We start from the raw sequence: 27705 nt of genomic DNA, 5'->3' as shown, positions 1-27705 counted from the left end.
TAAAGGCTTGTTACTGTGAATCCAGAAACCATTTAATGAATGAAATATCCAATTCTCTCAAATGATCAACTAGCAAACTTTTACTCACTGTTAAAAACAAGAGAAAGAAAGAGGCTGATGAACATTTTATTTTGAAAATACAGATTAAATAGACAAGCATTAGACAAAGCTAGGTCTGTCACTCAAATTAGAGATATTTCAGGTTGGGTGGTCACCGCCCCACCACTAAAAATGGGCACTTTGCTTTCAAGATCACTTCAGTACCTTACTGTATATCTTGGACATAACCAAAAATAAACTTAGCATAAAACACCATAAGCATCTGCTGTGCTATTCATGAAATAGCAGAATACATTGAAATAAACTTCTAGCTTTCACCTTGCATTTAATTGAAACCGTCGCTTGATACTATTACAATTGATGAATGTTGTATAAAATGTATAAACCTTAAACAGTCTTTATGAGTAACTAACTATGCTTATTGCTAAAAAGCCTCACCTGTATTGGTGAGATGATTTGTACCCAACAATACTGTAGCTTTTAAACTGGGGTTGTTTTAAGTAACTTCAATGCCACACTGGTAAAAGGCAGAGTGAGTCACAGGGATAATGAGAAGGACACTCCGGTTAAGCAGAGCACTCTCCTGTTTGACCCTTGACCTCATCAGAGTGGCAAAGGGACTTTCACAGCTGCATGAACAAAAGGGGACAGTGGTTTTAAGTGGGTAGAGCACACCAGTGCTATCGAGTGTAAAGTGGAGTCCACAGAGTGGTGTAGTCTTTCACAGCTATGTCCCCAAAATTAAATGATGGGGAAGTAACCGCAAGCAAAAAAAAAAAAATGTTGGGTCATAATACATTGTTGAATTCTAATATGTTGCCGTTGTGACATGTGCAAAGGCCACTTTTTGAGGTGCAAAAAAGGCTACAAATTCATGATGTAACTTCCTGTGTGGTGGAGTACAAAGCAATGATGCTAAATTGGCATGACTTTAACAACTCCAAAAGATGCCTAAGTGTTTTCTGTATGTCAATACAGGGTCCTAAACCACGGATATTTGGTGGTAGGTCATTACGCTAATGCTTAAAATAACGCACTGCTACAAGTTGCAATGGCTTGTTGGGAAAAATCTTTTTGCAGATTATCATATTCCGCTTCTCTTAAAGGACATTTCAGGTGTGCTACATTAACCTGACACTTGCAGCTGTAACACTAGTAGTTATACTAACTACACTTTGCTTTGGCAAATAACAAAATTATTACACACATCAGTGAATAAAAAAATAACACTGTCTAAATAATGACCATTCTTAATACGCAAAAAAAAGGGCATAAAAGTACAAAAACGAAATATGCCTGACATCCAAAATGTACTAATACACACTAAAATAAAAATGAATTCAGTCATAAAGAACAACTTTCAGTATAAGCTCGCATAAAATAAATTGCTTATACAACACGAGTGGGGACTCTTATCTAGCCCATCACGTCAGTCCACTGCTCTAACAGAGCCTCAAAAAAGGGAGACGTAAAACGCAGCTGTGGCACCTCCAAAGGGAGACAGACCAACAGGAAAAGGAACTATATAAAAACACGCACCAGGTCGGTGGAAATACTAGAAGGTAGCACCAAAAACAGGCCGACCCTGCTGTTATCTGGGCTCTTTATCTGCTTTGGGAACTTTTAGAACTTTGTAAACGTTGTTGTGAAAGACTGTGGCAAAGTGGGGCCTGGAGTCCCTGGACATGAGCGTACAGAGGGGGACTTTCCCAGCGTTCTGAGGGTCCTCCACATCCCAGATCTCAGGCATACTGCAGCCAGGCCTGGGGAGAGCACAGAGAAAGCCAGGAAGGGAGAAAGAGAGGGGCAGCGAAAGAGAAATATTTCAGCAAAGAAACAAACTAAACAAAAACATTGTGTGATTAACAGACTGCGAAACAGATTGTTCAAAAGGTCACTTGGCAGCAGAATTGGGTTCAGTTCAATTCAGAGTCATTTCAGAGTGAGTTGGAAAAATACCCTGTACTGACTGGAATGACTTGTTGACAATGTCACAAGAACATATGACAGTGTTAACAGCAGTGGATTACTGACGGGAAAGCCACCCAGGGTTACCTGGAGCGGCGAGTGCACCACGAGTCCTCCAGGACGAAGTAGTCCACCTCCATCTGCATCAGGTTCCTCTTCACCACCTCGGCAGACTTGCGGCTGTACATGGCGTACACCAGCTTGGTCCTCTCCCTGAGTGGAACAGACCATAACGTTTATACAACGCTGAATTGGTGTTAGCCTAGCACATAGCTAGTGCAGTAGTATCAATGTTCTGTCCACACCTCAGTCCAGCGTCCTCGTAGTGTGGGTGATTGACGATGGGCCGGCCGGCTGACAGCTTCACACTGGCCATGGTGGGCATGGCTCCAGCAAACACAGCGTCTGCACCACACACAAAACAAAGTACATCTAAGGGAAGAGTCCACAAAGGCATGGGTGATCTGAAAGGGACTGGATACCTGAAAGTGAGGTTACCAGCCAATTGCTTTCACCAATCCAACCTAGTCAGATTAGTCAATTCCATAACGAAGGATGCTATTTAGCATGATTTTTTTTATTTTTTAATATATATCTTTTTTTATAAATACGTTTGTCTCAAGTGCCAGGGGGTTGGTTTCAGACGTAGGATGAAGACAGCACTCACTGGGTCGGGTGTTGTCTTTGATCCAGTCCAGCAGCTGCTCCTGGGGTAGGTTGCTGAATTCTCCCATGATGCCCCACTGGGCCTGCAGGTTGGCCGCGCCCTGCATGGCCATGATGGACAGGATGCCAAACACCATCATGTGGAGCTTGAACTTCTCCCCTATCCAGCCAAACAACTGACACAGACAGACAGACAACACATGAGCATCACAGAGAACACCGGTCTGTAGTGTCTGTGATGAAGGTCTCTGGTGGTGTTGTGATCCATCTTTGGTAACGTTATGTAGGGGCGGCAGGTAGCCTAGTGGTTAGCGCGTTGGACTAGTAACCGAAAGGTTACAAGATCGAATCCCCGAGCTGACAAGGTAAAAATCTGTCATTCTGCCCCTGAACAAGGCAATTAACCCACTGTTCCTAGGCCGCCATTGAAAATAAGAATTTGTTCTTAACTGACTTGCCTAGTTAAATAAAGGTAAACAAAAAAAAAATCTGTGGTATGTGTGTGGTGTCAGTGCTAAATGTGTTGTGATAATCTCGTTGTGTCAGGGACTGACCTGTTTGGAGCAGATCAAGGAGGCCATGATGCACATGTGGGGCGTGAGGAAGAGCTTGAGACGCATGATGAGCATCGCCAGCACTGCAAACGCTATCAACTGTAGGCTATGGTACACCAGCTGACACCATGACAGAGAGAGAGAGAAAGAGCCCAGGTAGAGAATGAGGGTTGAAGGGCACAGGGAGAGAACAAGATTGGGGGAGGGATGGATGGAGGAAGCAAGAGAAAGAAATGCTTAGAGCTAGAACTGATAATAAAGCGAGCACAATTTAACTGGCAGGAGAAAATTGCCTCTGTATGCAGGTAATGATCATTATTGTAGCTGAAGCAGATAAACATTACCGCATTTAAGAAAACAGAAGGCTTGAATCATATAACGTGAGGAGACTCAGCCACGGTGTATACAGCAGTAACATTCAGGGAAATCAGGATGCTTGCTTACCTCTCCTTTTGCCAACATTTCTGGCCTGTGAAAGATTTGAAAAAGTTATGAGAAGTTGTGTGGTCTTTATAAGAATGAATGGGCAAAATATACACAGAAGTTTACCTTTTGACTTGTGCTGTTAAGAGGGTGAGTTTTACAGAGAGGACAGAGGGGAAATATACTCACTCTTCATCGTCGTCATCGTCTTCAGGTTTGACAGAATACTTCTCTCCTTCCCTCAGGAACCTCACAACATCCTGGATCGTCTGTACAGAGTAGGAGAAGGGACAAACAGTGTCACAAATAAAAAAACGAACCTCAGAAGGGATATAACGTTGAGCAGGATGACTCCGCCTTCTATTATATGCTAAAAGTGAGCATACTCACAGCAAATATTAAATAATTAACCATTTTCACCAGTGTCACTATTAAGAAGCCCTACATTTCTATATTAGCAAAGCAAGTCAAGCAGAATGCCCCTTTTTCTCCCCAATTTCGTGATATCGAATTGGTAGTTACAGTCTTGTCCCATCGCCGGAACTCCCATACGGTCTAGGGAGAGGCGAAGGTTGAGAGCCATGTGTCCTCCGAAACACAACCCTGCCAAGCCGCACTGCTTTGCTTAACCCGGAAGCCAGCCGCACCAATGTGTCGGAGGAAACACTGTACAACTGGAGACCGTGTCAGTGTGCATGCGTCCGGCCCGCCACAGGAGTAACTAGAGCACGATGGGACAAGGACATCCAGGCCGGACGACGCTGGGCCAATTGTGCGTCGCTTCATGCGCCTCACAGTTGCGGCCGGCTGCGACAGCCCTGGATCGAATCCGGATCTGTAGTGATGCCTCAAGCACTGCAGTGCCTTAGACCGCTGCGCCACTCGGGAGACCCGGACTTGTCTTATTGATTCTGCATTTGACACACAATTAGATCAAACTGACACATTTGGACACGCTCGAGGAGATTCTTGAATATTTTTGCAACATAATTCTCTTGCCGTTTCTTCAAGTCTGCCTCAAATATGACAAATTGAGCTCAACAGGCAAGTCCAGAGCATAACGGGAGAAATGACATGTAAAGGTTGCCTGCCTTGTTCACTAACAGTGGATTGTGTGGAGCGCCTGGTGTATGGCACACAAATTAAGTCTTACCCGTCCTGCTATGACAGCAACCACCAGCATGTTGATGGGGAGCAGCAGTGTCTTGATGTAGCGCAGTGGGGTCTGAGAAGAGCAATGTTACACACGTCATATCGACTGGAGAAAAACATTTATTTCTGACACACCACACACACATTACATGACCTTTACAAAATGAGCTGCCAAATACTACGAAAGGATCCCTTCTAACACTAGTGCCGTGTTCCTATGCCAAATAGGCCCAAGTGTCTTTCATACCTCAATTTCCATGAAGTCAAACTCAGCAGCACAGGTATACATCATGGTGTCAAAGTCCTTGTAGCTGGTAAACTTGGACTTTATTAAGCTACTGATGTGAGCCTGGGAGAGAGAAAGTTGAGAAAGTTGTAGTAGAAATAGCTGCAATTTCAAATACAGTTAGCATATTCCTGTTAACTTTTATTACTATTATACTATTGAGTGATGGCTTGTTTCAAAATGCAGTGATTCTTCCAGAAAAGGAACCAACATGTAAGGCAATATAGCTAGCTTGTTTCAAATGCTCAGGGATATTTTCAAAGACTTACATCATCAGAGGCTCCAAAGATGGCTGACAGCATGAACTTGAGAATGACAGTGGAGACAACCCATACCAGGCCCTGCATGACCTGAGAGCAGACATAGGTCAACCAGAAGACACACAGACATGTGCCCGCGCACACACTCGCAGTCTTGTTTTACTAACATTGTGGGGACACACAAATGATTCCCATTCAAAATCCTATTTTTCCTAACCCAACCCCAAAACCTAACCTTAACGCTAAACACTAACTCTACACCCCCCCCTAGAAATATACTTTTTCCTTGTGGGGACCGGCAAAATGTCCCCAGTTTTTGATTGTCCACACAAGTATCATGTCCACACAAGTATAGTTAAACATGTCCACACACACACACTTATGTCCTCTTACCCATGTGATGAGGCCAGGTTTGAAGGCTTCTGCAAATTTGTCCCGCAGGGCAATTATTCCCTGCAACCAGGAAGGAACTGATTTCAACACCATACCGTTTTCAACATCACACCATGCTTAACATAAAAGACATCCTCTACACATGGAAAGCATGAGGAGAGTGTTAGTCCAGCTCACCCAAATGGAGACCAGCGAGGAGGCGTAGAATGATGTCAGCAGCATGGAGTTTCCAAACATCAGAACAAAGCACACGGCAAGTGTGATCTGGAGATGGAGTGGGGTGGAAAGAAGTTTGGTGACATAGTCCGAGTCGATATTCACATAATAATAAGGAATTCCCCTCGACCACACCAACAAATTGGGGAAAACAAACATTCTTTCCCATTGACCCCAGTGTAAAAGAGACAACTTCATCATAGATTTGATGGTATACAGAAAAAGCTGCTGTGTTGTTCAATGTACATGTAACCAGGTCAAAAACCCCAACCTACGGTTCGCAATACTTCCACGTAGGGAAATAGAGCCTGCGAGAAGAGCCCTATGACTTCAGGCTATTCGGTGTGGGACAGTGGGAAATATGGGGACCCAGTGTCCAAGTACACTATACGTAGCTACTAGTAGCTGTATCGTCCTTTATAGTCCGTTTGTAACTCCACTCAATACTAGTAGCTGTATCGTCCTTTATAGTCTGTTTGTAACTCCACTCACTACTAGTAGCTGTATCGTCCTTTATAGTCCGTTTGTAACTCCACTCACTACTAGTAGCTGTATCGTCCTTTATAGTCCGTTTGTAACTCCACTCACTACTAGTAGCTGTATCGTCCTTTATAGTCTGTTTGTAACTCCACTCACTACTAGTAGCTGTATCGTCCTTTATAGTCTGTTTGTAACTCCACTCACTACTAGTAGCTGTATAGTCCTTTATAGTCTGTTTGTAACTCCACTCACTACTAGTAGCTGTATCGTCCTTTATAGTCTGTTTGTAACTCCACTCACTACTAGTAGCTGTATCGTCCTTTATAGTCCGTTTGTAACTCCACTCAATACTAGTAGCTGTATCGTCCTTTATAGTCTGTTTGTAACTCCACTCACTACAAGTAGCTGTATCGTCCTTTATAGTCCGTTTGTAACTCCACTCACTACTAGTAGCTGTATCGTCCTTTATAGTCTGTTTGTAACTCCACTCACTACTAGTAGCTGTATCGTCCTTTATAGTCTGTTTGTAACTCCACTCACTACTAGTAGCTGTATCGTCCTTTATAGTCCGTTTGTAACTCCACTCACTACTAGTAGCTGTATCGTCCTTTATAGTCTGTTTGTAACTCCACTCACTACAAGTAGCTGTATCGTCCTTTATAGTCCGTTTGTAACTCCACTCACTACTAGTAGCTGTATCGTCCTTTATAGTCTGTTTGTAACTCCACTCACTACTAGTAGCTGTATCGTCCTTTATAGTCTGTTTGTAACTCCACTCACTACTAGTAGCTGTATCGTCCTTTATAGTCCGTTTGTAACTCCACTCACTACTAGTAGCTGTATAGTCCTTTATAGTCTGTTTGTAACTCCACTCACTACTAGTAGCTGTATCGTCCTTTATAGTCTGTTTGTAACTCCACTCACTACTAGTAGCTGTATCGTCCTTTATAGTCTGTTTGTAACTCCACTCACTACTAGTAGCTGTATCGTCCTTTATAGTCTGTTTGTAACTCCACTCACTACTAGTAGCTGTATCGTCCTTTATAGTCCGTTTGTAACTCCACTCACTACTAGTAGCTGTATCGTCCTTTATAGTCTGTTTGTAACTCCACTCACTACTAGTAGCTGTATCGTCCTTTATAGTCCGTTTGTAACTCCACTCACTACTAGTAGCTGTATCGTCCTTTATAGTCTGTTTGTAACTCCACTCACTACTAGTAGCTGTATCGTCCTTTATAGTCCGTTTGTAACTCCACTCACTACTAGTAGCTGTATCGTCCTTTATAGTCTGTTTGTAACTCCACTCACTACTAGTAGCTGTATCGTCCTTTATAGTCTGTTTGTAACTCCACTCACTACTAGTAGCTGTATAGTCCTTTATAGTCTGTTTGTAACTCCACTCACTACTAGTAGCTGTATCGTCCTTTATAGTCCGTTTGTAACTCCACTCACTACTAGTAGCTGTATCGTCCTTTATAGTCTGTTTGTAACTCCACTCACTACTAGTAGCTGTATCGTCCTTTATAGTCTGTTTGTAACTCCACTCACTACTAGTAGCTGTATCGTCCTTTATAGTCTGTTTGTAACTCCACTCACTACTAGTAGCTGTATCGTCCTTTATAGTCCGTTTGTAACTCCACTCACTACTAGTAGCTGTATAGTCCTTTATAGTCTGTTTGTAACTCCACTCACTACTAGTAGCTGTATAGTCCTTTATAGTCCGTTTGTAACTCCACTCACTACTAGTAGCTGTATCGTCCTTTATAGTCTGTTTGTAACTCCACTCACTACTAGTAGCTGTATCGTCCTTTATAGTCTGTTTGTAACTCCACTCACTACTAGTAGCTGTATCGTCCTTTATAGTCCGTTTGTAACTCCACTCACTACTAGTAGCTGTATCGTCCTTTATAGTCTGTTTGTAACTCCACTCACTACTAGTAGCTGTATAGTCCTTTATAGTCTGTTTGTAACTCCACTCACTACTAGTAGCTGTATCGTCCTTTATAGTCTGTTTGTAACTCCACTCACTACTAGTAGCTGTATAGTCCTTTATAGTCTGTTTGTAACTCCACTCACTACTAGTAGCTGTATCGTCCTTTATAGTCTGTTTGTAACTCCACTCACTACTAGTAGCTGTATCGTCCTTTATAGTCCGTTTGTAACTCCACTCACTACTAGTAGCTGTATCGTCCTTTATAGTCTGTTTGTAACTCCACTCACTACTAGTAGCTGTTTCGTCCTTTATAGTCTGTTTGTAACTCCACTCAATACTAGTAGCTGTATCGTCCTTTATAGTCCGTTTGTAACTCCACTCAATACTAGTAGCTGTATAGTCCTTTATAGTCCGTTTGTAACTCCACTCAATACTAGTAGCTGTATCGTCCTTTATAGTCCGTTTGTAACTCCACTCAATACTAGTAGCTGTATCGTCCTTTATAGTCTGTTTGTAACTCCACTCACTACTAGTAGCTGTATAGTCCGTTTGTAACTCCACTCACTACTAGTAGCTGTATCGTCCTTTATAGTCTGTTTGTAACTCCACTCACTACTAGTAGCTGTATAGTCCTTTATAGTCCGTTTGTAACTCCACTCAATACTAGTAGCTGTATCGTCCTTTATAGTCCGTTTGTAACTCCACTCAATACTAGTAGCTGTATCGTCCTTTATAGTCTGTTTGTAACTCCACTCACTACTAGTAGCTGTATCGTCCTTTATAGTCCGTTTGTAACTCCACTCACTACTAGTAGCTGTATAGTCCTTTATAGTCTGTTTGTAACTCCACTCACTACTAGTAGCTGTATCGTCCTTTATAGTCTGTTTGTAACTCCACTCACTACTAGTAGCTGTATAGTCCTTTATAGTCTGTTTGTAACTCCACTCACTACTAGTAGCTGTATCGTCCTTTATAGTCCGTTTGTAACTCCACTCACTACTAGTAGCTGTATCGTCCTTTATAGTCTGTTTGTAACTCCACTCACTACTAGTAGCTGTATAGTCCTTTATAGTCTGTTTGTAACTCCACTCACTACTAGTAGCTGTATCGTCCTTTATAGTCTGTTTGTAACTCCACTCACTACTAGTAGCTGTATCGTCCTTTATAGTCTGTTTGTAACTCCACTCACTACTAGTAGCTGTATCGTCCTTTATAGTCTGTTTGTAACTCCACTCACTACTAGTAGCTGTATCGTCCTTTATAGTCTGTTTGTAACTCCACTCACTACTAGTAGCTGTATCGTCCTTTATAGTCCGTTTGTAACTCCACTCACTACTAGTAGCTGTATCGTCCTTTATAGTCTGTTTGTAACTCCACTCACTACTAGTAGCTGTATAGTCCTTTATAGTCTGTTTGTAACTCCACTCACTACTAGTAGCTGTATCGTCCTTTATAGTCTGTTTGTAACTCCACTCACTACTAGTAGCTGTATCGTCCTTTATAGTCTGTTTGTAACTCCACTCACTACTAGTAGCTGTATAGTCCTTTATAGTCCGTTTGTAACTCCACTCACTACTAGTAGCTGTATCGTCCTTTATAGTCTGTTTGTAACTCCACTCACTACTAGTAGCTGTATCGTCCTTTATAGTCCGTTTGTAACGCCACTCACTACTAGTAGCTGTATCGTCCTTTATAGTCCGTTTGTAACTCCACTCACTACTAGTAGCTGTATCGTCCTTTATAGTCTGTTTGTAACTCCACTCACTACTAGTAGCTGTATCGTCCTTTATAGTCCGTTTGTAACTCCACTCACTACTAGTAGCTGTATCGTCCTTTATAGTCCGTTTGTAACGCCACTCACTACTAGTAGCTGTATCGTCCTTTATAGTCCGTTTGTAACTCCACTCACTACTAGTAGCTGTATCGTCCTTTATAGTCTGTTTGTAACTCCACTCACTACTAGTAGCTGTATCGTCCTTTATAGTCCGTTTGTAACTCCACTCACTACTAGTAGCTGTATCGTCCTTTATAGTCCGTTTGTAACTCCACTCAATACTAGTAGCTGTATAGTCCTTTATAGTCCGTTTGTAACTCCACTCAATACTAGTAGCTGTATCGTCCTTTATAGTCCGTTTGTAACTCCACTCAATACTAGTAGCTGTATCGTCCTTTATAGTCTGTTTGTAACTCCACTCACTACTAGTAGCTGTATAGTCCGTTTGTAACTCCACTCACTACTAGTAGCTGTATCGTCCTTTATAGTCTGTTTGTAACTCCACTCACTACTAGTAGCTGTATAGTCCTTTATAGTCTGTTTGTAACTCCACTCACTACTAGTAGCTGTATCGTCCTTTATAGTCTGTTTGTAACTCCACTCACTACTAGTAGCTGTATAGTCCTTTATAGTCTGTTTGTAACTCCACTCACTACTAGTAGCTGTATCGTCCTTTATAGTCTGTTTGTAACTCCACTCACTACTAGTAGCTGTATCGTCCTTTATAGTCTGTTTGTAACTCCACTCACTACTAGTAGCTGTATAGTCCTTTATAGTCCGTTTGTAACTCCACTCACTACTAGTAGCTGTATCGTCCTTTATAGTCTGTTTGTAACTCCACTCACTACTAGTAGCTGTATCGCCCTTTATAGTCCGTTTGTAACGCCACTCACTACTAGTAGCTGTATCGTCCTTTATAGTCCGTTTGTAACTCCACTCACTACTAGTAGCTGTATCGTCCTTTATAGTCTGTTTGTAACTCCACTCACTACTAGTAGCTGTATCGTCCTTTATAGTCCGTTTGTAACTCCACTCACTACTAGTAGCTGTATCGTCCTTTATAGTCTGTTTGTAACTCCACTCACTACTAGTAGCTGTATCGTCCTTTATAGTCCGTTTGTAACGCCACTCAATACTAGTAGCTGTATCGTCCTTTATAGTCCGTTTGTAACTCCACTCACTACTAGTAGCTGTATCGTCCTTTATAGTCCGTTTGTAACTCCACTCACTACTAGTAGCTGTATCGTCCTTTATAGTCCGTTTGTAACTCCACTCACTACTAGTAGCTGTATAGTCCTTTATAGTCTGTTTGTAACTCCACTCACTACTAGTAGCTGTATCGTCCTTTATAGTCTGTTTGTAACTCCACTCACTACTAGTAGCTGTATCGTCCTTTATAGTCTGTTTGTAACTCCACTCACTACTAGTAGCTGTATCGTCCTTTATAGTCTGTTTGTAACTCCACTCACTACTAGTAGCTGTATCGTCCTTTATAGTCTGTTTGTAACTCCACTCACTACTAGTAGCTGTATCGTCCTTTATAGTCCGTTTGTAACTCCACTCACTACTAGTAGCTGTATCGTCCTTTATAGTCCGTTTGTAACTCCACTCACTACTAGTAGCTGTATCGTCCTTTATAGTCTGTTTGTAACTCCACTCACTACTAGTAGCTGTATCGTCCTTTATAGTCTGTTTGTAACTCCACTCAATACTAGTAGCTGTATCGTCCTTTATAGTCCGTTTGTAACTCCACTCAATACTAGTAGCTGTATAGTCCTTTATAGTCCGTTTGTAACTCCACTCAATACTAGTAGCTGTATCGTCCTTTATAGTCCGTTTGTAACTCCACTCAATACTAGTAGCTGTATCGTCCTTTATAGTCTGTTTGTAACTCCACTCACTACTAGTAGCTGTATAGTCCGTTTGTAACTCCACTCACTACTAGTAGCTGTATCGTCCTTTATAGTCTGTTTGTAACTCCACTCACTACTAGTAGCTGTATAGTCCTTTATAGTCCGTTTGTAACTCCACTCAATACTAGTAGCTGTATCGTCCTTTATAGTCCGTTTGTAACTCCACTCACTACTAGTAGCTGTATCGTCCTTTATAGTCTGTTTGTAACTCCACTCACTACTAGTAGCTGTATCGTCCTTTATAGTCCGTTTGTAACTCCACTCACTACTAGTAGCTGTATAGTCCTTTATAGTCTGTTTGTAACTCCACTCACTACTAGTAGCTGTATCGTCCTTTATAGTCTGTTTGTAACTCCACTCACTACTAGTAGCTGTATAGTCCTTTATAGTCTGTTTGTAACTCCACTCACTACTAGTAGCTGTATCGTCCTTTATAGTCCGTTTGTAACTCCACTCACTACTAGTAGCTGTATCGTCCTTTATAGTCCGTTTGTAACTCCACTCACTACTAGTAGCTGTATCGTCCTTTATAGTCTGTTTGTAACTCCACTCACTACTAGTAGCTGTATAGTCCTTTATAGTCTGTTTGTAACTCCACTCACTACTAGTAGCTGTATCGTCCTTTATAGTCTGTTTGTAACTCCACTCACTACTAGTAGCTGTATCGTCCTTTATAGTCTGTTTGTAACTCCACTCACTACTAGTAGCTGTATCGTCCTTTATAGTCCGTTTGTAACTCCACTCACTACTAGTAGCTGTATCGTCCTTTATAGTCCGTTTGTAACTCCACTCACTACTAGTAGCTGTATCGTCCTTTATAGTCTGTTTGTAACTCCACTCACTACTAGTAGCTGTATCGTCCTTTATAGTCTGTTTGTAACTCCACTCACTACTAGTAGCTGTATCGTCCTTTATAGTCCGTTTGTAACTCCACTCACTACTAGTAGCTGTATCGTCCTTTATAGTCTGTTTGTAACTCCACTCACTACTAGTAGCTGTATAGTCCTTTATAGTCTGTTTGTAACTCCACTCACTACTAGTAGCTGTATCGTCCTTTATAGTCTGTTTGTAACTCCACTCACTACTAGTAGCTGTATCGTCCTTTATAGTCTGTTTGTAACTCCACTCACTACTAGTAGCTGTATAGTCCTTTATAGTCCGTTTGTAACTCCACTCACTACTAGTAGCTGTATCGTCCTTTATAGTCTGTTTGTAACTCCACTCACTACTAGTAGCTGTATCGTCCTTTATAGTCCGTTTGTAACGCCACTCACTACTAGTAGCTGTATCGTCCTTTATAGTCCGTTTGTAACTCCACTCACTACTAGTAGCTGTATCGTCCTTTATAGTCTGTTTGTAACTCCACTCACTACTAGTAGCTGTATCGTCCTTTATAGTCCGTTTGTAACTCCACTCACTACTAGTAGCTGTATCGTCCTTTATAGTCCGTTTGTAACTCCACTCAATACTAGTAGCTGTATAGTCCTTTATAGTCCGTTTGTAACTCCACTCAATACTAGTAGCTGTATCGTCCTTTATAGTCCGTTTGTAACTCCACTCAATACTAGTAGCTGTATCGTCCTTTATAGTCTGTTTGTAACTCCACTCACTACTAGTAGCTGTATAGTCCGTTTGTAACTCCACTCACTACTAGTAGCTGTATCGTCCTTTATAGTCTGTTTGTAACTCCACTCACTACTAGTAGCTGTATAGTCCTTTATAGTCCGTTTGTAACTCCACTCACTACTAGTAGCTGTATCGTCCTTTATAGTCCGTTTGTAACTCCACTCACTACTAGTAGCTGTATCGTCCTTTATAGTCTGTTTGTAACTCCACTCACTACTAGTAGCTGTATAGTCCTTTATAGTCTGTTTGTAACTCCACTCACTACTAGTAGCTGTATCGTCCTTTATAGTCTGTTTGTAACTCCACTCACTACTAGTAGCTGTATCGTCCTTTATAGTCTGTTTGTAACTCCACTCACTACTAGTAGCTGTATAGTCCTTTATAGTCCGTTTGTAACTCCACTCACTACTAGTAGCTGTATCGTCCTTTATAGTCTGTTTGTAACTCCACTCACTACTAGTAGCTGTATCGTCCTTTATAGTCCGTTTGTAACGCCACTCACTACTAGTAGCTGTATCGTCCTTTATAGTCCGTTTGTAACTCCACTCACTACTAGTAGCTGTATCGTCCTTTATAGTCCGTTTGTAACTCCACTCACTACTAGTAGCTGTATCGTCCTTTATAGTCTGTTTGTAACTCCACTCACTACTAGTAGCTGTATCGTCCTTTATAGTCTGTTTGTAACTCCACTCACTACTAGTAGCTGTATCGTCCTTTATAGTCTGTTTGTAACTCCACTCACTACTAGTAGCTGTATAGTCCTTTATAGTCTGTTTGTAACTCCACTCACTACTAGTAGCTGTATCGTCCTTTATAGTCTGTTTGTAACTCCACTCACTACTAGTAGCTGTATCGTCCTTTATAGTCTGTTTGTAACTCCACTCACTACTAGTAGCTGTATCGTCCTTTATAGTCCGTTTGTAACTCCACTCACTACTAGTAGCTGTATCGTCCTTTATAGTCCGTTTGTAACTCCACTCACTACTAGTAGCTGTATCGTCCTTTATAGTCTGTTTGTAACTCCACTCACTACTAGTAGCTGTATCGTCCTTTATAGTCTGTTTGTAACTCCACTCACTACTAGTAGCTGTATCGTCCTTTATAGTCCGTTTGTAACTCCACTCACTACTAGTAGCTGTATCGTCCTTTATAGTCTGTTTGTAACTCCACTCACTACTAGTAGCTGTATAGTCCTTTATAGTCTGTTTGTAACTCCACTCACTACTAGTAGCTGTATCGTCCTTTATAGTCTGTTTGTAACTCCACTCACTACTAGTAGCTGTATCGTCCTTTATAGTCTGTTTGTAACTCCACTCACTACTAGTAGCTGTATAGTCCTTTATAGTCCGTTTGTAACTCCACTCACTACTAGTAGCTGTATCGTCCTTTATAGTCTGTTTGTAACTCCACTCACTACTAGTAGCTGTATCGTCCTTTATAGTCCGTTTGTAACGCCACTCACTACTAGTAGCTGTATCGTCCTTTATAGTCCGTTTGTAACTCCACTCACTACTAGTAGCTGTATCGTCCTTTATAGTCTGTTTGTAACTCCACTCACTACTAGTAGCTGTATCGTCCTTTATAGTCCGTTTGTAACTCCACTCACTACTAGTAGCTGTATCGTCCTTTATAGTCCGTTTGTAACTCCACTCAATACTAGTAGCTGTATAGTCCTTTATAGTCCGTTTGTAACTCCACTCAATACTAGTAGCTGTATCGTCCTTTATAGTCCGTTTGTAACTCCACTCAATACTAGTAGCTGTATCGTCCTTTATAGTCTGTTTGTAACTCCACTCACTACTAGTAGCTGTATAGTCCGTTTGTAACTCCACTCACTACTAGTAGCTGTATCGTCCTTTATAGTCTGTTTCTAACTCCACTCACTACTAGTAGCTGTATAGTCCTTTATAGTCCGTTTGTAACTCCACTCACTACTAGTAGCTGTATCGTCCTTTATAGTCCGTTTGTAACTCCACTCACTACTAGTAGCTGTATCGTCCTTTATAGTCTGTTTGTAACTCCACTCACTACTAGTAGCTGTATAGTCCTTTATAGTCTGTTTGTAACTCCACTCACTACTAGTAGCTGTATCGTCCTTTATAGTCTGTTTGTAAGTCCACTCACTACTAGTAGCTGTATCGTCCTTTATAGTCTGTTTGTAACTCCACTCACTACTAGTAGCTGTATAGTCCTTTATAGTCCGTTTGTAACTCCACTCACTACTAGTAGCTGTATCGTCCTTTATAGTCTGTTTGTAACTCCACTCACTACTAGTAGCTGTATCGTCCTTTATAGTCCGTTTGTAACGCCACTCACTACTAGTAGCTGTATCGTCCTTTATAGTCCGTTTGTAACTCCACTCACTACTAGTAGCTGTATCGTCCTTTATAGTCCGTTTGTAACTCCACTCACTACTAGTAGCTGTATCGTCCTTTATAGTCTGTTTGTAACTCCACTCACTACTAGTAGCTGTATCGTCCTTTATAGTCTGTTTGTAACTCCACTCACTACTAGTAGCTGTATCGTCCTTTATAGTCCGTTTGTAACTCCACTCACTACTAGTAGCTGTATCGTCCTTTATAGTCCGTTTGTAACTCCACTCACTACTAGTAGCTGTATCGTCCTTTATAGTCTGTTTGTAACTCCACTCACTACTAGTAGCTGTATAGTCCTTTATAGTCCGTTTGTAACTCCACTCACTACTAGTAGCTGTATCGTCCGTTTGTAACTCCACTCACTACTAGTAGCTGTATCGTCCTTTATAGTCTGTTTGTAACTCCACTCACTACTAGTAGCTGTATCGTCCTTTATAGTCCGTTTGTAACTCCACTCACTACTAGTAGCTGTATCGTCCTTTATAGTCCGTTTGTAACGCCACTCACTACTAGTAGCTGTATCGTCCTTTATAGTCTGTTTGTAACTCCACTCACTACTAGTAGCTGTATTGTCCTTTATAGTCTGTTTGTAACTCCACTCACTACTAGTAGCTGTATCGTCCTTTATAGTCTGTTTGTAACTCCACTCACTACTAGTAGCTGTATCGTCCTTTATAGTCTGTTTGTAACTCCACTCACTACTAGTAGCTGTATCGTCCTTCATAGTCTGTTTGTAACTCCACTCACTACTAGTAGCTGTATCGTCCTTTATAGTCCGTTTGTAACTCCACTCACTACTAGTAGCTGTATCGTCCTTTATAGTCCGTTTGTAACTCCACTCACTACTAGTAGCTGTATCGTCCTTTATAGTCTGTTTGTAACTCCACTCACTACTAGTAGCTGTATCGTCCTTTATAGTCTGTTTGTAACTCCACTCACTACTAGTAGCTGTATCGTCCTTTATAGTCTGTTTGTAACTCCACTCACTACTAGTAGCTGTATCGTCCTTTATAGTCTGTTTGTAACTCCACTCACTACTAGTAGCTGTATCGTCCTTTATAGTCCGTTTGTAACTCCACTCACTACTAGTAGCTGTATCGTCCTTTATAGTCCGTTTGTAACTCCACTCACTACTAGTAGCTGTATCGTCCTTTATAGTCTGTTTGTAACTCCACTCACTACTAGTAGCTGTATAGTCCTTTATAGTCCGTTTGTAACTCCACTCACTACTAGTAGCTGTATCGTCCGTTTGTAACTCCACTCACTACTAGTAGCTGTATCGTCCTTTATAGTCTGTTTGTAACTCCACTCACTACTAGTAGCTGTATCGTCCTTTATAGTCCGTTTGTAACTCCACTCACTACTAGTAGCTGTATCGTCCTTTATAGTCCGTTTGTAACGCCACTCACTACTAGTAGCTGTATCGTCCTTTATAGTCTGTTTGTAACTCCACTCACTACTAGTAGCTGTATTGTCCTTTATAGTCTGTTTGTAACTCCACTCACTACTAGTAGCTGCATCGTCCTTTATAGTCTGTTTGTAACTCCACTCACTACTAGTAGCTGTATAGTCCTTTATAGTCTGTTTGTAACTCCACTCACTACTAGTAGCTGTATCGTCCTTTATAGTCTGTTTGTAACTCCACTCACTACTAGTAGCTGTATCGTCCTTTATAGTCTGTTTGTAACTCCACTCACTACTAGTAGCTGTATAGTCCTTTATAGTCTGTTTGTAACTCCACTCACTACTAGTAGCTGTATCGTCCTTTATAGTCTGTTTGTAACTCCACTCACTACTAGTAGCTGTATAGTCCTTTATAGTCTGTTTGTAACTCCACTCACTACTAGTAGCTGTATCGTCCTTTATAGTCTGTTTGTAACTCCACTCACTACTAGTAGCTGTATAGTCCTTTATAGTCTGTTTGTAACTCCACTCACTACTAGTAGCTGTATAGTCCTTTATAGTCCGTTTGTAACTCCACTCACTACTAGTAGCTGTATCGTCCTTTATAGTCCGTTTGTAACTCCACTCACTACTAGTAGCTGTATCGTCCTTTATAGTCTGTTTGTAACTCCACTCACTACTAGTAGTTGTATAGTCCTTTATAGTCTGTTTGTAACTCCACTCACTACTAGTAGCTGTATCGTCCTTTATAGTCTGTTTGTAACTCCACTCACTACTAGTAGCTGTATCGTCCTTTATAGTCCGTTTGTAACTCCACTCACTACTAGTAGCTGTATCGTCCTTTATAGTCCGTTTGTAACTCCACTCACTACTAGTAGCTGTATCGTCCTTTATAGTCCGTTTGTAACTCCACTCACTACTAGTAGCTGTATCGTCCTTTATAGTCCGTTTGTAACTCCACTCACTACTAGTAGCTGTATCGTCCTTTATAGTCCGTTTGTAACTCCACTCACTACTAGTAGCTGTATCGTCCTTTATAGTCCGTTTGTAACTCCACTCACTACTAGTAGCTGTATCGTCCTTTATAGTCCGTTTGTAACTCCACTCACTACTAGTAGCTGTATCGTCCTTTATAGTCTGTTTGTAACTCCACTCACTACTAGTAGCTGTATCGTCCTTTATAGTCCGTTTGTAACTCCACTCAATACTAGTAGCTGTATCGTCCTTTATAGTCTGTTTGTAACTCCACTCACTACTAGTAGCTGTATCGTCCTTTATAGTCTGTTTGTAACTCCACTCACTACTAGTAGCTGTATCGTCCTTTATAGTCCGTTTGTAACTCCACTCACTACTAGTAGCTGTATCGTCCTTTATAGTCCGTTTGTAACTCCACTCACTACTAGTAGCTGTATCGTCCTTTATAGTCTGTTTGTAACTCCACTCACTACTAGTAGCTGTATCGTCCTTTATAGTCCGTTTGTAACTCCACTCACTACTAGTAGCTGTATCGTCCTTTATAGTCCGTTTGTAACTCCACTCACTACTAGTAGCTGTATCGTCCTTTATAGTCTGTTTGTAACTCCACTCACTACTAGTAGCTGTATCGTCCTTTATAGTCCGTTTGTAACTCCACTCACTACTAGTAGCTGTATCGTCCTTTATAGTCCGTTTGTAACTCCACTAACCCCAATGGAAAACTTAAAGCCTTCAGTCACAGTCTTGATACTTCTACTTGTAGCTCTATAGTTCTTTATAGTCCGTTTGTTCGTGTTGTTGTTCTCGGTTAGCTTAATGTTCTGGTCTGTAGCCGGTGGGTAGCACTCACTCACGTGGCTGCTAGCACAGTCATGACAACGGGCATGAGGGAAGCTCTACAATATGATGTTTTTCTAAGTAGTGAAAACACTTGGAAGTAGGCAATTTTGAAAAGTAATCTTTAGACATACTTTTTTGTTGTTGTAATTGACTAAAACAGGTAAACAACAAGGAAAAAGCATTTACGTTTCAGCTGTGTGCCAAAGGGGTAACCTAGGCAACCACAGGTTGTTTTCCCCCACAGGTGGGCAGGGCCACGACATTCAATCTAATACCAACTGGGACTATTTTACTGTTGTCATGGCACACAGACACGCACACCAAACTTGTTACAGACAAAGTGGGCTTAACAATGCTGTAGGTCGTCAAGGACACAAGCCTGTGAGTGTCCCGTTTTCTTCACGCTGCCACTTCTTGCCAGGCGGATGAATTATTCACAGCCATATGTCCTCTCTTCTCTCCTCCTCCGATGACACAAATCTCCAGCATCATCTTAATACAAAGGGCCTCTTCTCTTATCTCCCCAGCACACTGGCCCCAGCCCGCTACGCTAGCCACGCTAACAGCCTGTGTTGCTGAGAGGATTAGGAGAGCTGGAACTGAGGTAGCTACAGACTGAATCACACACACAAACACACTCCTTGGCAAAACGCACAGCCCTGTTTTACGATGCACGTCCACAAGTGCAGGTTAGATAGGAACCATAAAATACATTTACCATGTGTGTCACTAGGAGGGACTGAATTTTGGTGGGGCTGATGTATCCCAGGATGTACGAAGCAAAGAGAGAGGCCACCTGAAACAAGTAGTCAAATGTGTAAACACAAGCAATAAGTAGTGTATACAACAACTGTGAAATGATTGCAATAAAGGGTACATGCTTATTTTGAGCATAACACATTGATGTTATAAGTACTTAGATTACAGTATGTTGTAAAATCCCTATATATAAGGCTCTGATTAGGATAGGGAACTGTAGCTAGCTGAGGGACATTTGCTATTATAATCTAGCCAGACTGCTTAGCAACAGCTTTGCTATCAAAGATGCCAGCAGATCCGTGTGAAAGACTAACCAGACACTTGTCTGCCTCCGCTCCTCCTCCAGTCTTATTCTCCATCCGTCTCACACCCTCCCTCCTTTTTCACTGTCTGTGCTCTTTTTTGTTATCCTCGTCTCCATCTTTTACAATGTCCCTTTAACAGTTTACTCTTCTCCCTTTCTCTCTCCATCTCTTTCTCTTTTTCTCTCTCTCTCTCACAGCCTCCCTTCTCTCTATCCCCATCTCTTCCTCTCCCCTCTCACATACTCTACCTTTCCCTCCACCCTTCTTTATGTCTCTTTTTTTCTCTTACCTGGGTAAGTAGCACAAACTGGGCAAACTGCCAGGGCAGCATGAAGCACAAATTGGAGATGCCCAGCACCCACATGGTCTTTCTGCTGGGGTTGCGTGTCCTTTGGAGAGATAGATGTGGAAAAGGGCAGGAGGCGAGAGTTAAGGAAATCCATTAACACAGGAACACACTCTAATGCTCCCATTCAGGCTGCCTCTAGACAGAATGTATCAGCCACCAAGCCTTCCACTCACACTGACAGCTTTAGAGAACAAGTTAACATGGTCGAATAGCAGACACTTTGACTCAAAGTGAATTAGAGTTAATACAAAATGTGAACAATGCGGGAATGGAACCAACAACCTTGGTATTGCAAACACCAAGCTTTACAAACCAGATATCTGGACAACAATGAATTGAGATCATAACAATTGCAGAGCTCTCAATATAATCTACAACTGGATTTGCCTCGGGATCCAAATTGAACTAGGTTGTCTCAGTCGCGACATTCGCATAGTGAAAAAGAATCGCCAAAATCCAATCTTGAAAAAAACTGAATATTATATTGATAGCTAATGTAGCAATTATATTCCCAGCCAACTCTTTCATTGTCAATAATTACATTTTGCCCATATTCTTGATGAAGAATGTTAATAAAGTCACCTCACTGGCTTGAGAACACAAAAATCAACCAAAATAGTGCTGTTAACTTCTTTATGATAGGGGGCAGCATTTTCACTTTTGGATGAATTGCGTGCCCATAGTGAACTGCCTCCTACTCTGTCCCAGATGCTAATATATGCATATTATTATTACTATTGGATATAAAACACTCTGAAGTTTCTAAAACTGTGTGAATGATGTCTGTGAGTATAACAGAACTCATATGGCAGGCAAAAACCTGAGAAAAAATCCAAACAGGAAGTGAGAATTCTGAGACTGGTCAATGTTCAACTCATCGCCGATTCAATTCCCTATAAGATATGGATCTGTTTGCACTTCCTACGCCTTCCACTAGATGCCAACAGTCTGTAGAACATGGAATGAAGCTTATGCTGTGTTGTGGGGCCGGATGGGAGGGGAATGAGTCAGTGGTCTGGCAGATTGCCAGTTCCTGGTCACGCGCTTTCCTCATGATATCGCCTTGCGTTCCATAACTTCTACAGACATGAAGGAATGCTCCGGGTGGAACGTTATTGGATATATATGATAACAACATCCTGAAGATTGATTCTCTACTTAGTTTGACCAGTTTAGTCGACCTGTTATATAACTTTTTGAAGTTTTCGTCCGAGTTCGCCTGCATTTGCGCGAGCGTTTGGACATGTGCACTAAACATGCAAGCAAAAGTAGCTACTTAGACATAAGTAATGGACATTATCGAACAAAACAACAATTTATTGTGGAACTAGGAATCCTGGGAGTGCATTCTGATGAAGATGATCAAAGGTAAGGGAATATTTATGATGTAATTTTGTATTTCTGTTGACTCCAACATGGCGGAGAAATGTTGTTATGTTTGAGCGCCATCTCTGATTATTGCATGGTGTGCTTTTTACGTAAAGTTTTTTTGAAATCTGACACAGCGGTTGCATTAAGAACAAGTGTATCTTTAATTATATGTAAAACATGTATCTTTCATCAAAGTTTATGATGAGTATTTCTGTTATTTGACGTGGCTCTCTGCAATTTCTCCGGATATTTTGGAGGCATTTCTGAACATGGAGCCAATGCAAACCGAGATTTGTGGATATAAATATGCACATTATCGAACAAAACATAAATGTATTGTGTAACATGATGTCATATGAGTGTCATCTGATGAAGATCATCAAAGGTTAGTGATTCATTTGAACTCTATTTCTGCTTTTTGTGACTACTATCTTTTGCTGGGAAAATGGCTGTGTTTTTCTGTGGCTATGTACTGAGCTAACATAATCGTTTGGTGTGCTTTCGCCGTAAATCCTTTTTGAAATAAGACATGTTGGCTGGATTCACAACATGTCTAGCTTTAATTTGGTGTCTTTCATGTGTGATTTCATGAAAGATTGATTTTTATAGTCATATATTTGAATTTGGCACGCTACATTTTTTCTGGCTTTTGCCCAAGTGGGACGCTACCGTCCCACATATTCCAGAGAAGTTAATAGCTCTATATTGAAAATACTGTGATTTAAGAAAAAGTGTTCAGGGATTAAATTATAAAAACATGCAAGTACATTATCAGTTCTTCACACTTTCTACCTGGTTTAAGTTCAGACTGGAGTATTTTTCTATTAAAAAAAATAATAAAATTTACTCAGACACCCGTGAACCATCAAAAACCTTCGCGACCAAACTTCGCGACCACCAGTTGAGAATCGCTGCTCTACATTACATATGACTAGCACATGAAGAGGCAGCCAGAGGGTATTGAAAAGAGAAGGAGAGAAAGGAAGGAGAAAGGAGAGGAAGGAGGGATGGTGAGTTACCGGAGGATGTGGGTGAGGAGTAACATCTGCAGGACCAGGAAGGGATAGGAGAAGCTCTCCCTCAGGGGTGGAGTCCACATGACCCGGGTGCTCTGACACAGAAACACACAGAAACAAACACAATCCTACTTTATTTTGCGACAACAAATTGCTGCGTAGGAGGGGATTTTCTGTACCGCTACGCAATCAATGACAACTGCAAAGAGCTATTTGTACATAGACGCATCCAGTAATCTCATCCAGTACATTTAGTCATCATCCTACAACCCACACTACACCAATGCTCCTATCATAATGATGCGGATACATTCACACTTCTGCATTGAAACCAGCACAGACAGAGAAGGTCAAGGAGACAAGTGGGTGGCGACTGTGGAGAGGAGACAGGAGAGCTGAGAGTATGACTGAAATGTCAGTATCGATTGGTGTGAAGAATACAATAGAGCAACCACTCAGCCTGTCTGAGACAGATATCCTTTTGATGGCTGCCTGCATTGTATCCATCCCCCATCCCCACCTTCACGGTCCTGTACGCTACACACTCACCTCTCCATGGTTGAAGAAGAAACATAGCACCGTGACCATACCCCCGAGCCGACTGCCACTAGAGAGATGAAGGGAGGGAGATGATGAATCTTTTCTTATTTTGTTTGAACATTAGTCACTAAATTACTTTAAAATCTGAGCCCAACCGATGCAAAATCAAAGGAGGGTAAAGGTTAAGTTACCTGAGGTAGGTCCCGTAGATGAAGAACAGACTCATCATCAGACCATTGAGGAAGAACACAAAGGTCACGTAGAAGTATGCGGGGTCACCCATACCTGACACACACAGACAGAGAGGCTATTAGGATTGAGACTGGCAATGGCAAGGACCTCGAATAGCCAAAGGCCATAACTTCAAAGCACTGATTCTCATGACCAGAGATTCTATTAAAATTACTATATGTTATTCTATGGCCATGACCTGAAGTCCTGAACAAAAATGAGAGTGAGAATATTGTTTGCTTGTTGTATTGCTGTAGCACACAAATTACCTTCCTTTTAGAAAATGTTAAGTCGACTGATGGAATGGCTCAAAACAAGATGTTTGAAAGCATGGTGGAATAATGATTGATTGACACCTCACACATGGCTCGCTCATAGTGAAAGACATAGGCCTAAAGGAAACATTGAAGCCTTCAGTCGCCGTCTTAATGCTTTCCTGAAGTGGGAGGCTTTCTCATTTCACTACCATAGAACTGGTGAGGATAAAGGGCTATTTTGAGTCTGCTCTAATTTGCTGTGCACTCAGCTAGCGGCACTTACATGTACAGCAGCACCTTCAAACTACATTGTGTGTGCTTTCACATAATTCACACCTTTAATTAGAAAGAAGTGTAACTTGCGCCAGTCTTAACTATATAACACTGAAGTACTACGCATATAATATACTATGGAGTGCTGATGACAAGTCAAGAGAACAGTTCAACAAGTAGAAAAGGGGAACAACCTCCCCTCACAAAACACCTCCCCCTTATTCATAGATTTCATTGAAGTTGCCCCGGATACATGTGAAATGTGTTATGTGAAATAAGAAAGCTTTTCCTTTGTGCAGCAGCTCAATAAAAATGCAACAAAAGCAAGAAATAGCCTCATGGATTCTAATTATTCATGAGCTAAGCAACTGCATGGCATTCCTGTGGGAAACAGATCTCTATTTTCCTGAAATTAACTGATATTCAGTCAAACTTGCACATTTGGAAATCCACAATTCAGAAAAATAACATTGATCCAGTGCAGTGGAATATATATATATATATGTTGAAATTAAAATCAAACAGTTTGGCTTTGTGTCATCATGCAGTTTTCTCCCTACGGAGTGGAACACTGGTGTTATGCCAACTTTCAATTTCATATGCAGCACTAACTAGTTTATTTTATTTTATACAACTAATATTTCAGATGAACCACTGCAGCGGGATGGCACAGGAATAACACTAATTTTCTTAATTATTTCCCATACTGCTGGTTTGATTGCATCCGGCCTAGAGAGGTGTGTGTGTCTCTGTGTGTGTGTTCAGGTCAAACAAGACTGCATTGGTACCTTCACAGCCATCCACCGGAGCCATACCCTCTCCTCTATTGATGGACCAACACATCTTGGTGGGGAGTCCAAAGAATCCCATTATATCTGTGTAGATTCTGTACCAGCTGGCCAGGACCACCTAAAGAGCAGTGGAGGAAGGATTTCAGCATGAAGACCCTGAACAAAGTCTGTTGTCCAATCAAATTCCAAGGATGTCCATATCCACAAATATTACCTCTGGATAGAGATTGAACCTCTTCAGTGTGTTTATAACCAGTGGGTACTCTGTAAGCCGATCGTTCATGACCAGATACAGGCCGTTGAGAAAGGTTGGTGCCTCAATGATCGTCTTGAAATAGGAGTAGTATAAACCCTAAAACAGGATCATATAACAAATGGATTAAATTCCCACACAAAAGCCCTTATCAGGTATTGGCTCATGGCCTGCTATAGAAACACAGCTCTAAGATTTTGCAAGACACAGTATCACACACAATCATATAGAATAGGTCATCATTATTTCATTCGTTTCTCCTTCTGTCATCTTTCAATACCACAAGACTTACCATTTCTGTCCGAAATGCCATTTCCTTTTCTAGTCCTGACAGATGTGAGAAGTGCCTGTCATTTTCAAAGAGGCGTGAGAGATGGTACCTACAGAAACAACAAATAGGCTTTAGGGATATCTAGCTAAAGTTAGTTATCTACAATCAATGTACACAGGAAACGTGCAAGACTTTGAAGTGCATGTCATTGACCTGAAATGTTAGAGGTTAGCTACTTAACTTACCAATGTAAATACCCAGCCAGAGCAGCTATGAAGAAAATACAGAGAAACATAAATATAAATAGTTAATGATATTGGGAAAGTTGTGGGGTTTAATCATTGTTCTATTATTAGTTAGCTAGCTAGCGTTAGTTTTAATAATATAACTTCCGTTAGCTAACTACTGTAGTTACAGTAATGTTAAAGTTGCTAGCCACCAATGACCGGGGCACAGCCTGGGATAGCAACCTCAGTAACGTTAGCTGTCGTTGTGCTGTTTGAGCTAGCGTTGGCTAGCTAACGTAACGTAAGCTAACTAGCTACGTTAGCATCATAGTTACAGTACTAGTAGCTAGCTAACTACTGTATATGTGTTGTGTGACACTTACCAAGAACCAGAGTGATTCCGAGTTTCACAAAAGCAGACGGAGTAAGGCCAAGCTTACTTCTGATGAATGAAAACCCAGGAAATAGTCCATTCCTATTGTGAAGCAAGCTGTTGAAAGGGGTGCCTTTGCCTGCTCGTCTACTTTTCCCTGTGCCTGGCGATACAAACGGACTCCTGTCTCTGTCGTCGACGTTGGGCTGCGGCGGTTGATCCTTCACGTTTTGTTTTCTAGTTTTTACAACCATGTTTTCATAATCGTAAATCTTCGGCTGTGAAAGACGTTTTGTAGAAGTAACTGGATGGGTACCTTCTATCCACCGCTCAGGGTCTACACCTTTTGCTAGCTACCTGAGTGATGCTGTGTTCACTGCACAAATCTTTGAAATGTTCGCCCCCAACTGGAGTTAATACAGACTGCATGCGTTAGTAGCCATGGTAACACAAATATGTCAGTTGGTAGCTAGAACACTTACATTCAAAATGTTGTTTTTCTAACGTAAATATAATCCTAATGCGACAGTGGCACATGCCAGCAGAATCCCCCCCATCCCTCGGTCTCTCGCTCTGTCAATTTCAGTTCAATTGAAAGGCTTTCAATTCAATTTAAGGGGTTTATTGTCATGGGAAACATATGCTAACATTGCCAAGGTAAGTGAAGTAGATCATTAACAAAAGTGAAATAAATAATAAAAATGAACAGTAAACATTACACTCCAAAAGTTCCAAAAGAATAAAGACATTTCAAATGTCATATTATGTCTATATACAGTGTTGTAACGGTGTGCAAAATAGTTAAAGTACAAAAGGGAAAATTAATAAACATAAATATGGGTTGTATTTACAATGGTGTTTGTTCTTCACTGGTTGCCCTTTTCTGTGGCAACAGGTCACAAATCCTGCTGCTGTGATGGCACATTGTGGTATTTCACCAAGTAGATATCAGAGTTTATCAAAATTGGGTTTGTTTTATAATTCTTTGTGGATCTGTCTAATCTGAGGGAAATATGTGTCTCTAATATGGTCATACATTTGGCAGGAGGTTAGGAAGTGCAGCTCAGTTTCCACCTTATTTTGTGGGAAGTGTGCACATAGCATCTCTTCTCTTGAGAGCCAGGTCTGCCTATAGCGGCCTTTCTCAATAGCAAGGCTATGCTCACAGAGTCTGTACATATTCAAGCTTTCCTTAATTAAGTTTGGGTCAGTCACGGTGGTCAGGTATTCTGCCACAGTGTACTCTCTGTTTTTGGCCAAATAGCATTCTAGTTTGCTCTGTATTTATGTTAATTATTTCCAATGTGTCAAGTAATTATCTTTTTGTTTTCTCATGATTTTGTTGATTCTAATTGTGTTGCTGTCCTGGAGCTCTGTGGGGTCTGTTTGTG

The 27705-nt window shown here is 41.2% G+C and overlaps 1 protein-coding gene across 1 annotated transcript; it reads right to left on the bottom strand.

Annotated features, from left to right (window-relative positions):
- Positions 1-110: 110 nt before the first annotated feature.
- On the bottom strand, positions 111-26833 carry LOC139564003 (protein C-mannosyl-transferase DPY19L1-like). The gene is made up of 22 exons (XM_071383121.1): positions 26325-26833; positions 25960-25984; positions 25736-25823; positions 25405-25542; positions 25188-25308; positions 23830-23923; positions 23648-23705; positions 23102-23193; positions 20652-20751; positions 20017-20094; positions 5940-6026; positions 5763-5822; positions 5379-5459; positions 5071-5172; positions 4825-4896; positions 3861-3940; positions 3693-3717; positions 3249-3368; positions 2696-2870; positions 2334-2433; positions 2116-2241; positions 111-1823 (listed from the first exon to the last, which is right to left on the bottom strand). The coding sequence occupies exons 1-22, from the start codon at positions 26566-26568 to the stop codon at positions 1652-1654; spliced, it is 2238 nt and encodes a 745-aa protein (XP_071239222.1). The 5' UTR covers positions 26569-26833; the 3' UTR covers positions 111-1651.
- Positions 26834-27705: the final 872 nt, after the last annotated feature.

This window comes from Salvelinus alpinus, chromosome 35 (genome assembly GCF_045679555.1).
Source record: "Salvelinus alpinus chromosome 35, SLU_Salpinus.1, whole genome shotgun sequence".
Taxonomy (NCBI): domain Eukaryota; kingdom Metazoa; phylum Chordata; class Actinopteri; order Salmoniformes; family Salmonidae; genus Salvelinus; species Salvelinus alpinus.
The sequence above is the reverse complement of the archived record's forward strand: the minus strand, read 5'-3'. Positions and strand labels throughout refer to the sequence as shown.

Excerpts from the sequence above, each read along its gene's own strand:
- LOC139564003 (XM_071383121.1), bottom strand. The coding sequence starts at position 26,568 with ATGGTTGTAAAAACTAGAAAACAAAACGTGAAGGATCAACCGCCGCAG. Across the intron at positions 23,706-23,829 it reads ATCTACGGGACCTACCTCAG|TGGCAGTCGGCTCGGGGGTA; the intron begins GTAACTTAACCT and ends TCATCTCTCTAG. Across the intron at positions 20,752-23,101 it reads CTCCTCACCCACATCCTCCG|GACACGCAACCCCAGCAGAA; the intron begins GTAACTCACCAT and ends ATCTCTCCAAAG.